Here is a 13,984-nt window from a genome sequence, read left to right on the forward strand (position 1 = left end):
GAAACTAATATAACACTGTATGTTAACAACTGGGATTAAAATTAAAAAAAAAAAAACACTTAAAAAACAAAATAAAATAAGAAAAAGCCACAAAACAATCTTCAAGACTGTTCTGGGAAATAATGATAAAAGCCATTACACTCATGAAAAATGTGCAGCACTAGTGAAGAAACCAAAATTATCTATGTTATTATATTAGATAAACATAAAATGCTGTAGTATACCACGGGATTAACCACCTCTTATGGCAGTAAGGTCATGTCCACATCCCAAAACAATAACAAATGGCAAAATTCACACTGCAATGCCACACAGTTTCCAAACTAAAGCCAAAGCAAGTGTAAACCATATTTTAATTTTGCTTTTTTTCTTATTTTACTCCTCACAGCTGATTGCCTTTGCCACAACTCCAGATGGATATACTCCAGAACTTCCACTGCCCCTGGTAATCAGAGTTGAGGATGAAAATGATAACTACCCAATTTTTACAGAAACAACTTACATATTTACAGTTCCTGAAAACTGCAGAGTTGGTGAGTACCTACCTTAACAATATACGGTAACTTAATGTTTTAATTCATAAGTTGAGTTTCATGGTGGCCATTGGGAGGCAGCATATCTTGCTGGCAAGAACAAGGCACTTGTCACTCAGACCTCTGTGGGTGGAATTTTACTCTGCCTTTCACTAGCTGTGACCCTGGGCAAACTTCCTAATTTTGACAAACCTTAGTTTTCTTATCTGTAAAATGGGTTATTGATATGCAAGATTGTTATGGAGATTAAATGATATATTATACACCTGGAATGCCAAGCATCGTACCTGAAAAATAGAGAAGTTATTCAGTATCTTATTTTGCCTTCCTGTGTGAGATAAAAGAAATACTTTTAAGAGAATGTACTCTAAAAAGGAGTCTTTAAGTAATTGAAGTCTTAGCCTTGAAGAGATCTACTGATATTCCATAGTGATTAAATGATTGACAATATTCTGAGCATAATCATAAAGGTCATTGAAAATCATGCGTTTTCTCAATCATATTAAAATGAACCATTTCAGCTGGAAGTCAGAATGCAATCTTTGAGTCTTCTAGAAAGATCTAACCGAACCAAGAATTTTGGACACATTTTTGACCATTTGATCCATTTAAGTGGAGACTTACAAATAGAAAGAGGTTAAAGAATAATTGGAATTCTTTAGTCTAGAAATACAAAGGCAATTGGAGGGGCATTGTCAACATTTATAAATTATACATTAAATACAGTAAATGCCGATACGGTCACCAAATTCCAAAATGTTCGAATGCTGGGATATTTACAAGAAATGATACTTCATATAGAAGTCTGCAAATGTATGAATTATTACTCTGACATATAATTAAGCGGTCGAAAAGTTTTTTGAGTAGATGGAGAGGAGTGAAAAAAAGGGAAAGTTGAAAATGTAAAAGGTTTGTATACTGAAGAGGATTTTTCAACATGTAGGCTCTACCGTGGGCCAGGTATGTGCAACTGACAAAGATGAACCTGACACGATGCACACGCGTCTCAAGTACTCCATCATCGAGCAGTTGCCAGCGTCAGCCACGCTGTTTTCTATGCATCCGACGACAGGCGTGATCACCACGTCATCATCTCAGCTAGACAGAGAGGTAACATAAATACTGGCAGACAAAACCTGACTATCACATGGCCATTTAATCGTAGATCTCTGTCTAGCACCTGTAGATGTGTTTTTGAAAAAGCATGTCGTGAATCTAATTTTATAAAAGTCAGTATTTTAAGTGTGTTGATGGAGATCATTAACCTCGCAGTCTGCTAATTTTGAACTGCTAATTTGTTCTCTCTTGAAATGTATGTTTTACAAGGTCGACTGGCCTAATATAAACATAATTATAGTATAGTAGTACAAACAAGGCCAAATATGAGAAGTGAAACTTTTGAAAATGTTCGGAAATTTGTTATTTACAGATAACAATGCTTCTTTTTTTTGCCTGTGTCATCTCTTCTTCAACCATCTCATCTACGTTCTTCCCCTTATATAAATTATAAGAAAAGTTAATTTCTATCTCTTTGATCTCTAATTTACCATTTACTTGGGTGTTTCACAGGTACCTAAGATGCAATATACATATAAAATTGAACTCTTCTTTACATCTAAATATGCTCTTCTTCCAATGTTTTTGAGTTCAGGTGACATTAGTACACTTTTTTCCTGTTAATTTTTCTGTTGTCAGCTTGGATTCATGTCTTCAAAATTGTGTGTGATGTCTTCTCTTGCTCCCTTGATCATATCACTTTCCAAATCATGTTGATGTTACTTCCAAAATTATCTTCTAGTTATATTCTGTCCATTTCTGCTTCAACTATCCTAGTTTAATGAGTCATTCACTTGGTTATTCACTATTACTTCCTTCACCAAGCATTTATTCATCTGAATTCTTTTTTTTTAGTTTATTTTTGTTTGTTTTGAGAGAGAAATAAAGAGCAGGTGGGGAAGGGGCAGAGAGAGAGAGGGAGACAGAATCCCAAGCAGGCTTCTAGCTATTAGCACAGAGCCCAACACGAGGCTTGAACTCACTAACTGTGAGATTATGACCTGAGTTGAAATCAAGAATTGGACACTTGATGTTCTGAGCCACATAGGCTCTCCTGTTCATCTGAATTCTTATAGTAGTTTATCTGGCCTACATACTACATTTATAATCCTTAATCTTAAAATATAGTAAATACCTGTTTGTCAGGTATATCTTTGATTCCTGAAAACTTCGTACCAGATTCATTTCTTCTTCCTCTTTTGTTTTCTCATGGATTAGAACAGTGGCCCTTAAATTTTCTGGTCTCAGGACCAATAAATGTTATTGAGGATTCCCAAGATCTTTTGTTTAGTGGGTTATATTTATTGATACTTACTCCGTTAGTATTTAAAGCTGTCAAAAGTTTAAGATATTTATTTATGTACCCATTTCAAAAATCATAAATATATTACATGTTAACATAAATAACATTTTTATAAAAGATAATTTTCCAAAACAGTAAATAATCTGCTGGGAAGACTGACATTATAATGCATTCTTCCAAGTCTCTTTAATACCTGGCTTAGCATAAGACTGGTGGATTCTCATATCTCTTTCTGCATTTGGTTTATTATAATATGTAGCTTTAGCTAAAGTATATACAGAAAATCCAACATGATATGAAGTTAGAAAGGAGAGGAGTATTTTAATAGTTATTTCAGATCATTATGGCTACTCTTTTTTAATACTACACCAAAACTTGACAGGTTTGGTTTCATAAATATTTCATCAGTTTTTGGGTTTTTTTTTTTTTTTTTTTTTTTTGCAGTGTGCCTTATCAATGAGTTTTGTACTTTGTTACATTAAAATCCATTTGAGTGGATAGTTTACCCATGTATGATTTTGTAACATCATGTGTTGACCATTTGGAAAATAGTGGTTCACTGAGTTATGCAGATCCTCCTTCCATATATTGATACATTTCATATACCATATAGGAAAAAGTCACCTTCTCACCTCCACTGATATCACATTGGTCAATACAGGCTTTCTGGAATTCTCATTCTTGCTTGAAAACCCCAATTTATCATTGGTAACATAGTTGTTTTCCTTGAAGTGACAGATTCACTTTATGTATGACAAATTGTCTTCTAACACTAGTCTAAATGACTGTCGGTGTCTTTCATGTCAAAAATGGTATTTTATTTAAAAAACCCACACAATAGTTAATTCAATTCATAAACAATCACACAGGTACTTCCCTTGAGAAGAACATCATACTATGTTACGTAGAAGAAATGCTTTATGCATATCTCCCCTTTCTTCACTAGACTATGGGTTGAAATTTAAGAAAATTTAGTAAAATTCTTCTTTTTTTTACTGCATCTACAAAGACATTCCCTAGTGAAATTGTATTTTATTAAAATTTTATTTTATTGTTTATAAATTCATTTATTTTTACTGTGAGTGTGTGACAGTGAAGAAAGCAGTATAATCTGCAGAATAAATGAATGAGTGAATTACTGCTGCAGCTCTATAAATTATACAGATTCTTCATGGAATTTGTGTGCTCAGGAAAAGCAAATTATAAACTAAATCCTCTTTGACCATCAAATCTTAAATAGATCCTTCTATAAGTCAGTTGAAAACACAGGACTAATGAAGGAGTCTGGGAGTGTTTTCACCCACGAATGTTTTAGAGACACTTATTAATGCCAGGATTCCAGCTTTCATCTGTTGCCTTCAACCACTTAAGCGCTTTACACATCACATTTGTCTTCCATCTCAAGATATCACAAGTTAATATTTAGGTCCCAAACTTCATTTCTTCCTTTGCTTTATCAGCCAGTTGATTGTTTTCAATAAACCTCAGTTCACTACAAACAAAATATGCATTCTCTCCTTCAAGTACACTAGCATGAGTTTTTAAATGAGGCCAGTATTTTTAACTCTATCTATATGATTGATTATGAGAGAAGAGTAAATCAGGAAAATTACATGTGTAAAAAGCATAGAGATAGAGAACTTTTAGTTTTATTTTAGGCAATACACACAGACGAGAAAGTTTAAGAAGTGATGGAATTAAGAGGAGAGTAAACATTCTTGGTGGAAGGTTAGGCTGGTTTTTTACGTATTATTTTGTCTTATGAAAAGAGTTGAGGGGCATCTGGGTGGCTCAGTCCGTTAAGCATCCGACTCCGGCTCAGGTCATGATCTCGCAGTTTGTGAGTTCAAGCCCCACGTTGGGCTCTGTGCTGACAGCGCAAAGCCTGGAGCTGGCTTCAGAAATCTGTGTGTGTGTCTCTCTCTCTCTGCCCCTCCCCTGCTCATGCTCTGTCTCTGTCTCTCAAAAAATAAATAAATGTTAAAAAAAATTAAAAAAAAAAAAGAGTTGAATTATGTAAGAAGGGTATTAGTATTATCATTTTATAGAAGAGAAAACTTAGTTAAAAAGACTTTTCCAGGGGCGCCTGGGTGGCTCAGTCGGTTGAGTGTCCGACTTTGGCTCAGGTTATGACCTCATGGCTCGTTCGTGAGTTCGAGCTTTGTGTCGGGCTCTGTGCTGACAGTTCAGAGCCTGGAACATGTTTCGGATTCTGTGTCTCCCTGTCTCTCTCTGCCCCTTCCCTGCTCGTGCTCTGTCTCTCAAAAATAAATAAACATGAAAAAAATGTTTTAAATGACTTTTCCAACTGCCAGAGAGATTACATTTGTTACTTTAGAGTTAGGAATAGAACCCAAGACTTCTAAAGTTCATCCAGAAGGCATTATTATTAGAGTTGCTTTTAATCCTTTCATGCTTCAGTACTTAAGATAAATGAAACCATTATGAGAAGAAACACATTTTTCTTAAACTCTAAGTGAACGTTCTTCAATCCCTGATGAATAGAAAGCCCTAAGAACCAGATTCCATTTTCCATAGAAGAAATTATAGTTCTGGATCTTTTTACAAATGTAAATATTTAAAATCTACCTTTTTTATGTGAGGATATCTCACCTAATTATTACAAGACTGGTATGAGAGTCACTGCTATGTATTTTTCAGCTTAAAAATGTACTTTGGAAAAGAGATAAAGATTTTGATTAACTACTAGGCAATTTTAAAATGTGCTATGGCTATATCTTCTCTTTCTGGTGAGTAAAACTAAAACCAATTCTTCTATATTCTATGAGTAGCACTTTAAATTTGAGAGACTAGTGGCACCTGGTGGCTCAGTTGGTTAAGTGTCTAACTCTTGATTTTGGCTCAGGTCATGATCTCACAGTTCATGAGTTTGAGCCCCACGTTGGGCTCTGCACTTACAGCATGGTACCTGCTTGGGATTCTCTCTCTCTGCCCCTCTCCTGCTCACTCTTGCTGTCTCCCTCTCAAAATAAATGAATAACAACTTTAAATAAGTAAAAATAAATTTAAGAAACTACTCTATTTTAATAAATTAATAGAAAAATACGGGTGTCAGGAAATTATTCTTTTGCTAGTACATGAAAACTATGAAATTTAAGTGTTCTTCTTAAATTTTTAATGCAAGAAAATTTACAGAGTGTAAATTAGGATTTCATTTATAATGTTGCTTTTGCATAATAATTAAATTCTTTCCTTTCAGCTAATTGATAAATACCAGCTGAAAATAAAAGTCCAGGATATGGATGGTCAATATTTTGGTTTGCAGACAACTTCAACTTGCATCATTAATGTTGAAGATGTAAATGACAACTTGCCAACATTCACCCGTACTTCTGTAAGTACATGATAGTAATAAAAGAAAAATGTATGACCCAGTGTTAATTGGTAAACATGCATACCTCTCTCCATGCTGCATGATTTCAAATGCAGTATCCCCAGTCACGTGACAGTAACCCGGACTCAGGATTTAAAATCATGTGACCATAGTCCTTGGAAATTAGAAGAACTGAGTTTACTTCCCACTGTGCTCTATGGGTTACAGTAACTAATTAAGCCTTTTTTTGTTGTTTTTTATTATTTTAGTATGTGACATCAGTGGAAGAAAATAGAGTTGATGTGGAAATCTTACGTGTTACCGTTGAAGATAAGGATTTAATAAATACTGCTAATTGGAGAGCCAATTATACCATTTTAAAGGGCAATGAAAATGGGAATTTTAAAATTGTAACAGATCCCAGAACCAATGAAGGAGTTCTGTATGTGGTTAAGGTAAGAATAAATTAGTAAATTAGTTATTTGTAGCTTATAATATCATAGATTAGCATACTAGGGTTTAATGAGAAGAAGAGAATTCTGGTAAATATACGAATAATGTAGATATATAGGTAAATGTAAATGTTCTCCATATCTATAATGGGATGGATATATTCAATTTGGGAAACCTTTTATAAAGGCATGATTTTTAAAATAATATATATATATATGTGTGTGTATATATATGTGTGTATATATATATATGTGTGTGTATATGTGTGTGTATATATATATGTGTGTGTGTATATACATGTACATATGGTCAATAGTATCCACTTTATAACCAACATCTCTTAACAGTTCAAATACTGGCACAGCTTTGATGCCCACGGGGGCCAAGTTTGGGGCCAAACTTTCCTGGCCCATTCTTTCTGTAGCTGGGTCAGGGAGACTCCACTTATTTACTGAATTTCCCAAATGGTGAGTCATTCCTGGTAAGACCCACAGGGAGAGCGTTTGTAGATCTGTTCATCTATATCTAGCATACATTACAACCTTAGCTTCTTGGTTAAGAATGGGAATCGTCAACCATTCAAAGATCCAGATACTTGTAAAACCTCTTTCTAATACTATTCTGCAACATCTCAGAAGACCTCACTGCTATTTCCAGAGCCAGTTAGCCCATAAAGCCACCTGGGCTCCATTTGTTTTGGACACAGTCCTAGTCTTCATTGTGCTGTATCTTTATCTAGAATGTGATTCTATCCTGGGTCCGTGTAGTTTCCCTTTTTGTACATTTTCACAAAGAGGATGAATCAAGTGACGAATTCTTTCTTCTTACCATGATGAAAATTAGCTGCAGTTTTGTGGGTTAATTTCTGTATTTCAAAGAGTAAAGAAATGTCCTTTGAATCTTGTCTCTTTCCTCATCCAACCCCTACCCTAATCCTTGGTATTCTAAGAAAGAATCTTATCTCTGTGAAGTCTTAACACCTGAAAAAATCTCTGTCTTGTAGGGAATGGCTTTACCCATTCCCATTATAACTAATATCAGGCAAGATAAAATAAAAACGTTCCAGTAAATTTGGTACTACCAGTGTTTTTTAGAAAGTACCTGGGATGGAAGAGCTAACAAAAGACAGTGTAATGTCCATGAGCTTTCCAGTTTCTTCTCTGTCCTCTCTGAAAAACATTTTAGAAAATTTGACCCATAGTTTCTACCCCAAACCAGGTACAAATAATTTTACTCATGTCAGAATGGTAGGATAAGTTGTCCCAAAAATGAATGGAGCAGAAAATAACTATTGGTTACGTTATGGAGTTCCTAACGTCTCAAGTGTTAACCTCACATATTTTTTGCAATCATTATCAGGACTCTGATATTACTTGCAGTTGAAGAACAGTTTTTGTTTGTTTTGTTTTGCTGGTTTTGTCCACCCAAATACTGAATCAGTTGAAGGATTCTCCTCTTCCAACCACCACCTCGTTTCTGAGTCTATGTTTAATATTGTCAGGACTATTCCCGGCACGAGTTATGTATGGCACTTAGCATGGCCAAACGTTAAATGTCTTGATCTGATTTTCAACACACTTGCTTTTGTAGCCACTGAATTATGAAGAAAGACAACAGGTGAACCTACAAATTGGTGTAGTTAATGAAGCTCCGTATTCTAAAGAGGCTAGTTCACGATCAGTCATGAGCACAGCAACAGTTACCGTTAATGTAAAAAATCAGGATGAGGGCCCCGAGTGTAGCCCTGCAGTGCAAACCGTTCAAATTAGAGAAAATGCGCCACCGGGAACAAAGAGCGATGGATATAAAGCATATGACCCCGAGACGAAAAGTAGCAGTGGCATAAGGTATCTTCTTTTAGTTAACTCCAAATTTACCATGTTTTTAAAATTCATAACTTGTTTTGGTGCCAGAATTATAATTTGGCCTATGACCCATTTTGTCATTTTAATTTATCATTATTAACAGGTATAAGAAATTAACTGATCCAAAAGGGTGGGTGACAGTAGATGAAAACTCAGGATCAATCACCACTTTCAGAAGCCTGGATAGAGAGACAGAGACCATCAGAGGTGGTGCATATAATATTACAATCCTTGCATCAGGCAAAGGTAAGAACTTTGTTTTTAATCCTGCTACATCAATTCTCACCTACTTACATCCTCAGTGTTTAAGCCAACAGTATAGATTTTTTTTTTTTTTTTTTTTATTTTTGGGACAGAGAGAGACAGAGCATGAACGGGGGAGGGGCAGAGAGAGAGGGAGACACAGAATCGGAAACAGGCTCCAGGCTCCGAGCCATCAGCCCAGAGCCTGATGCGGGGCTCAAACTCACGGACCGCGAGATCGTGACCTGGCTGAAGTCGGACGCTTAACCGACTGCGCCACCCAGGCGCCCCAACAGTATAGATTTTTAAATCAGCTGCATATATTTTCAAAATGTATTTCTCCCCCAAAAGACATAGAGCAAGTGAGAAGTTTGCTGTAACTTATTAATTCATGTCTGCTTTCTAATAACACCCCCCGTTTTGTGTAATTATAAAATAATTTAGTTATAGAAATACTGGAAACCGTGGCTTATTGAAAGTAAACAATAATTGAACATTGAGAAAGTTACTTTGGTAACATTACCTTCAATTTATCTAGTCATCTCTTTTTAAAATATTCACTGTGGAAGGAAAATTCATTGCAGGGAGAACATACTTACTGCCCCATAGTGCATTCCTGGAAAACGGTTCTGTCTTTTTACAAGAAACTATCAACATACTTGGGGGTTAGAATTCTGATTAAGGACATTATATAAAAGTAATCATAGATACGATTAATAGTATACTATAAAATTAGAAAGACAAATTTTGTGAATCCATAAAACCATATGAAATGTAAAATGTTCTGTGAGTCCTACCAAACTGAGGAAAGTATGAGCACAGTGGTTATATATGAGACCCATTTAGTACATGTTATACGTTTGACCTTTGTGCATCCATAAACCAAACATGCCAGCTCCAGTAAACATAAGTTATTACACTTTGGCTTACAAAGTTGGAACTTAGAAGTGACTTTGAAAGATGTTTTAGGTATTTCAGTCCTCTCTAAATTAATGAGAGATGGTTCATATCCATTGGCTGAATTGGAAAGGTTGTAATTATTATTAATTTAACTTTGATTAATTGAAGATTGCCCTTTAAGGCCTCAGCTTCCTTTGTCCCGTTGTCAGGACCTGCTTTTTGGTCAAAGGCAAGTGAAAAAGAAGAATGATATGAAAATCAAATCTGTTCTTTTTACTTTTTTTTTTTAATGTTTATTTTTGAGAGAGAGAGAGAGACAGAGCCCAACCAGGGGAGGGGTAGAGAGAGAGGGAGACACAGAATCCGAAGCAGGCTCCAGGTTCTGAGCTGTCAGCACAGAGGCTGACGTGGGGCTCAAACCCACGAACCGTGAAATCATGACCTAAGCTGAAGTCGGATGCTTAACTGACTGAGCCAGTTAGGCACCCCTATTCTTTTTACATTTTAAGTAGCACTTGGCAAATGGTTTGTTGATAGATAAGATAAAACTACTATCTGGGATTAGACATTTGGGATATAATTTTAGTCTACATTCTCCTTTGTTGCAGAAGAGATTAAATAATTGAGAGATCAAATATGTGTATGGAGTTTAGATGAGTTAATCATCACTGCAGAATAGAATAAATGTGTAGTGGGGCCTTTCCCATTCATTTCTATTGAAGAGGGTAGGGGATAAATAATTTTACGTTTATTTATTCCTTGAACTGAGATTCTACAAAAGGATGTTTTTTGTGTGTTTTTGTTTGTACCTTTTTCTAAAATCTATACTAGCTAATTTCATTTGCCCTCCCCCCCCCCCCCACCACCCCAGCTGCTTCCTAATGAAAGAGTCTCTTTCGTGAGTGAGCACTGACCTCTGGGTCCATTCTCACTTCCCACCCTCCTGCTTCTCTACAGCACTTACTTCCTCTTTCTGAAACTCTCATGCAACGCTTCTGTGTATAAATTGTTCCACACACTCCTCTATCATCCATATGTTTTCTGGTACCACCTTCCACTCTCCTGAACATAGCTATTTCTTCAGTTGGCATTCAATTTCTCTTCTTCTCAGTATCTTCTCAAATTTAGCTCTCCTGGCAGTGTCACTTAAGTATCTCCTCCATATAGCTCAGTTTTAGGTTTCTATGTTTGTTGTATTATTCGCGCTTTGGGGAGGAGCGTGCTTTCAAAAAATGTTTGAAACATTTACCAGGAGGGCGCCATGCACAAAAATCACAAAACCATGGCTTTGCATGACTTCATATTTGGAATTAGTACTTACTTATATAGAATTGCTTTGACATTAGGTGACCATTGCATGCATACGCTCCAATGAATAAGGGGATTATTTATTTAATCAACAGATGAATAACAGCTGTGAGACACTGAATTAGATGTCTAAGATCTTTGGTTTACATATTGTACACCAATATGAATGACAGTGTGCAAAAAAACGGAGTGTATTGAACAACTCCAAACGTTTAATGGAAGGAAATTCAGGCATTCAGCACAGTAGTAGAAGAGCAAACACGGAAGAGTTTCAACTTTCAAAGACAATGCAACTAGATTCAGTCAGTAAGCCGTGTGCTTTCAACTCAGTGTGTGGACTCGAATGGAAAAGAAGTGTTCAAGACCACCAGCAGTCCCAATTTCCAGAGAGAGCCAGAAAACAGCACATAGCGTGAGAACAAGAGATTGTGAGAAGTGAAATTATTCTGCCCTGAGAAAAGTATGTCAGGTAGATGAAATACACATCTCCCTGCTTCCTTTGTCTCCCTCTTCTTCTCCCTCTTTGTTTAGTTGTCCAAAATGAGAGATAGTTGCATTGTTTCTTGGCAGCATGTTTCTTCTCTCATCATCTCATTTCTTCTCTCCTGGTTCCCCGTTTCTTCTTGCTGGTGCATGTCCTTTACTAGTCCGTCCAATGGTGTGGTATAGGTGTTAAATCCTGCCTGACTTGCTCTGAAAAATATCATTCTCATGCTTGACTTGATAATTTGACTTGGTTTAACGTTTTGAATTAACTCCTTCTTTTCCTCAACACTGTGCAGGTCATACTCCATTATCTTGTGGCATCTCTTGTTGCTGATGTTTGTCCTACTGTCAATCTCACTATTGTCCCTTTGTGGATAGTATGTCTAGATAACTTTCATAGTTCCTTAGGTTGCATTCTATAGTTTCAATACAACATTTACGGTGTGAATGTATTTTTATTTATCTAGCACGGAAGATCATGTTTTTCTTTAATTATGGGATATTCTCAGCAATTATGTATTTAAATACTGCTTTCCCGACGTTCTAGTTATTCTCTTCTTCTAGAGTCCCTATGAGAGGAATGTTGCTGTTTTATTTCTACTGGAATTTAAGCTATAATTTCATTGTTGTTTAAGTAGTTGCCCTTTTTATGTCTTTGAAGATACTAAACATACATGTTTCAAAGATGTCTTGTGTAGGGTGAATCAATCTTCTGATGGATGATTTTGGTTTTCCTTTTTAGCATTAATCTTGCTCATTCTGGAATTTTAACTTGCAAGCTTCTATCACGTGGGAGGTGTTCGGTTGTCTCTCTGTTGTTGGTTTCTCCCTCTTTCCCGCTTCACCCCATAGGAGTCTTAGAGTTGCCCCCACCTTGTCCTTTGCTGTGCCCCACGTTTCAGAACCAGTTCTGGCCCTTGAAGACACCGCAAGTATCATAGGTCCTGTTGCCTGGGTTGAGGTTGTGACTGTAGGGCTGTGCCCCATCTTCCAGCTCTCTTAGGTTGGCAGTTTTATCTAAGACACGGCCCCAGGCAGCAGGCAGCACAGGTTTGTTCCCCTCTTCTCCCCGCTTGATATCCAAGCCCTTCTTATTAAATGGCAGAAAGAATAAGTGGTTTAGAGACAGAAGTCCTGGATTTGTGTTCAGCTTCGGGCTTCACAACTGTGTTACTGGTTTGTGGCCTGGACACACGCTCACTTCCTCTTTGAATCCCCTAGGTTGTTTGCCAGCACAGTGCCCTGTACAAAGTGGTTATTCAGTAAGTTTTTATTAAATATATATAGACAGATGAGGGGTGCCTGGGTGGCTCAGTCCGTTATGCGTCCAACTCTTGGTTTCTTGTCAGGTCATGATCTCATAGTTCGTGGGTTCACGCCCCAAGTTAGGCTTGTGCTGACACCGAGGGGCCTGCTTGGGATTCTCTCTCCTTCTCTCTCTGCCCCTTCCCTGCTCGTTCTCTTGTTCTCTCTCAAAACAAATAAATAAACATAAAAAGTAAAATAAATATATAGATAGATGCATTCCTTAGGCTACAGCCACTCTGATTAGTTTGGTTTGCAAGTGATTTTCTGCTTCTGGAGTCTTTCGTCCTTCAAATGGTCCTATGTACTATGTTGTTCTAATCTTCCATATCCACAATCTTACTTTTCAGTTCCCCTGCTCCAAAACCTTACTCACTTCCTAGATGTATATTAAACTCCAGGCTCCTTAGAATGGCTTTCAAGGACCCTTGGCTTTTCTCTGAGGTTTTGAACTCCAACCAATTTGCCTTCCCCTTCATTATGTCTAGAACATGGATGATGTGCATGTTATGCTTTCCCACCTTCCTGAATGTCCTTGTGCTTTTAAGTATACCAGAAATGCCCTTGTTCATCCTCTTTTCTCCTTTTTAAAAATCAGTCAAAACTAACCTCTATAACAATTTCCATCTCAGTTGCATGGATAGTGAATGGATGACAAATCTAAATAGTTATTATCTCTCCAACCCATCCAAAAGTGACAATTTTTTTTTTTAACATTCCTTAAGGGCACAGCTTTGCGCTTGTCATTGATATGTCACAAGTGCCAAATTCACATTTAAAACTTTTTTTTTTCAATGTAGAATTTCCTAGTTAAAACTCAGAACATTAAAATGTTCTATTTTTATATCCAATTTTCTAGATGGGAGAACGTGTACTGGGACGCTGGGAATTATACTTGAAGACATGAACGATAATGGCCCAGTTATCCCAAAGCAGACGGTGGTCATCTGCAAAACTGTCATGTCATCTGCAGACATCTCTGCAGTGGATCCTGACGATCCTATAAATGGCCCACCCTTTGACTTCAGTTTGGAGAGTGTTCCTGATGCAGGCATAGAAAGAATGTGGAGACTGACAAAAATTAATGGTACGTATTACTAAACATGACTTTGTCCTTTTCAGCATCCGGATGTCTAAAATATTTTTTTCTTGATGCAACATGAGAATAATCACCGTGTGGGAACCACCAATAAAAGAA

The 13,984-nt window shown here is 36.7% G+C and overlaps 1 protein-coding gene across 2 annotated transcripts in view; it reads left to right on the forward strand.

Moving 5' to 3' along the window:
- The window catches only part of DSC2 (desmocollin 2), a 36,574-nt gene that overhangs the window by 14,507 nt on the left and 8,083 nt on the right, over positions 1-13,984 (forward strand). For both annotated transcript variants that reach the window (XM_058692440.1, XM_058692441.1), the window contains exons 6-12: positions 389-533; positions 1,477-1,643; positions 6,113-6,247; positions 6,496-6,681; positions 8,270-8,526; positions 8,648-8,790; positions 13,646-13,873. In XM_058692440.1, the coding sequence (XP_058548423.1) occupies positions 389-533; positions 1,477-1,643; positions 6,113-6,247; positions 6,496-6,681; positions 8,270-8,526; positions 8,648-8,790; positions 13,646-13,873 (1,261 nt within the window). The remainder of the gene's footprint in view (positions 1-388; positions 534-1,476; positions 1,644-6,112; positions 6,248-6,495; positions 6,682-8,269; positions 8,527-8,647; positions 8,791-13,645; positions 13,874-13,984) is intronic.

The sequence above is a fragment of the Neofelis nebulosa genome, chromosome 11 (assembly GCF_028018385.1).
Source record: "Neofelis nebulosa isolate mNeoNeb1 chromosome 11, mNeoNeb1.pri, whole genome shotgun sequence".
In the NCBI taxonomy this organism is placed as follows: domain Eukaryota; kingdom Metazoa; phylum Chordata; class Mammalia; order Carnivora; family Felidae; genus Neofelis; species Neofelis nebulosa.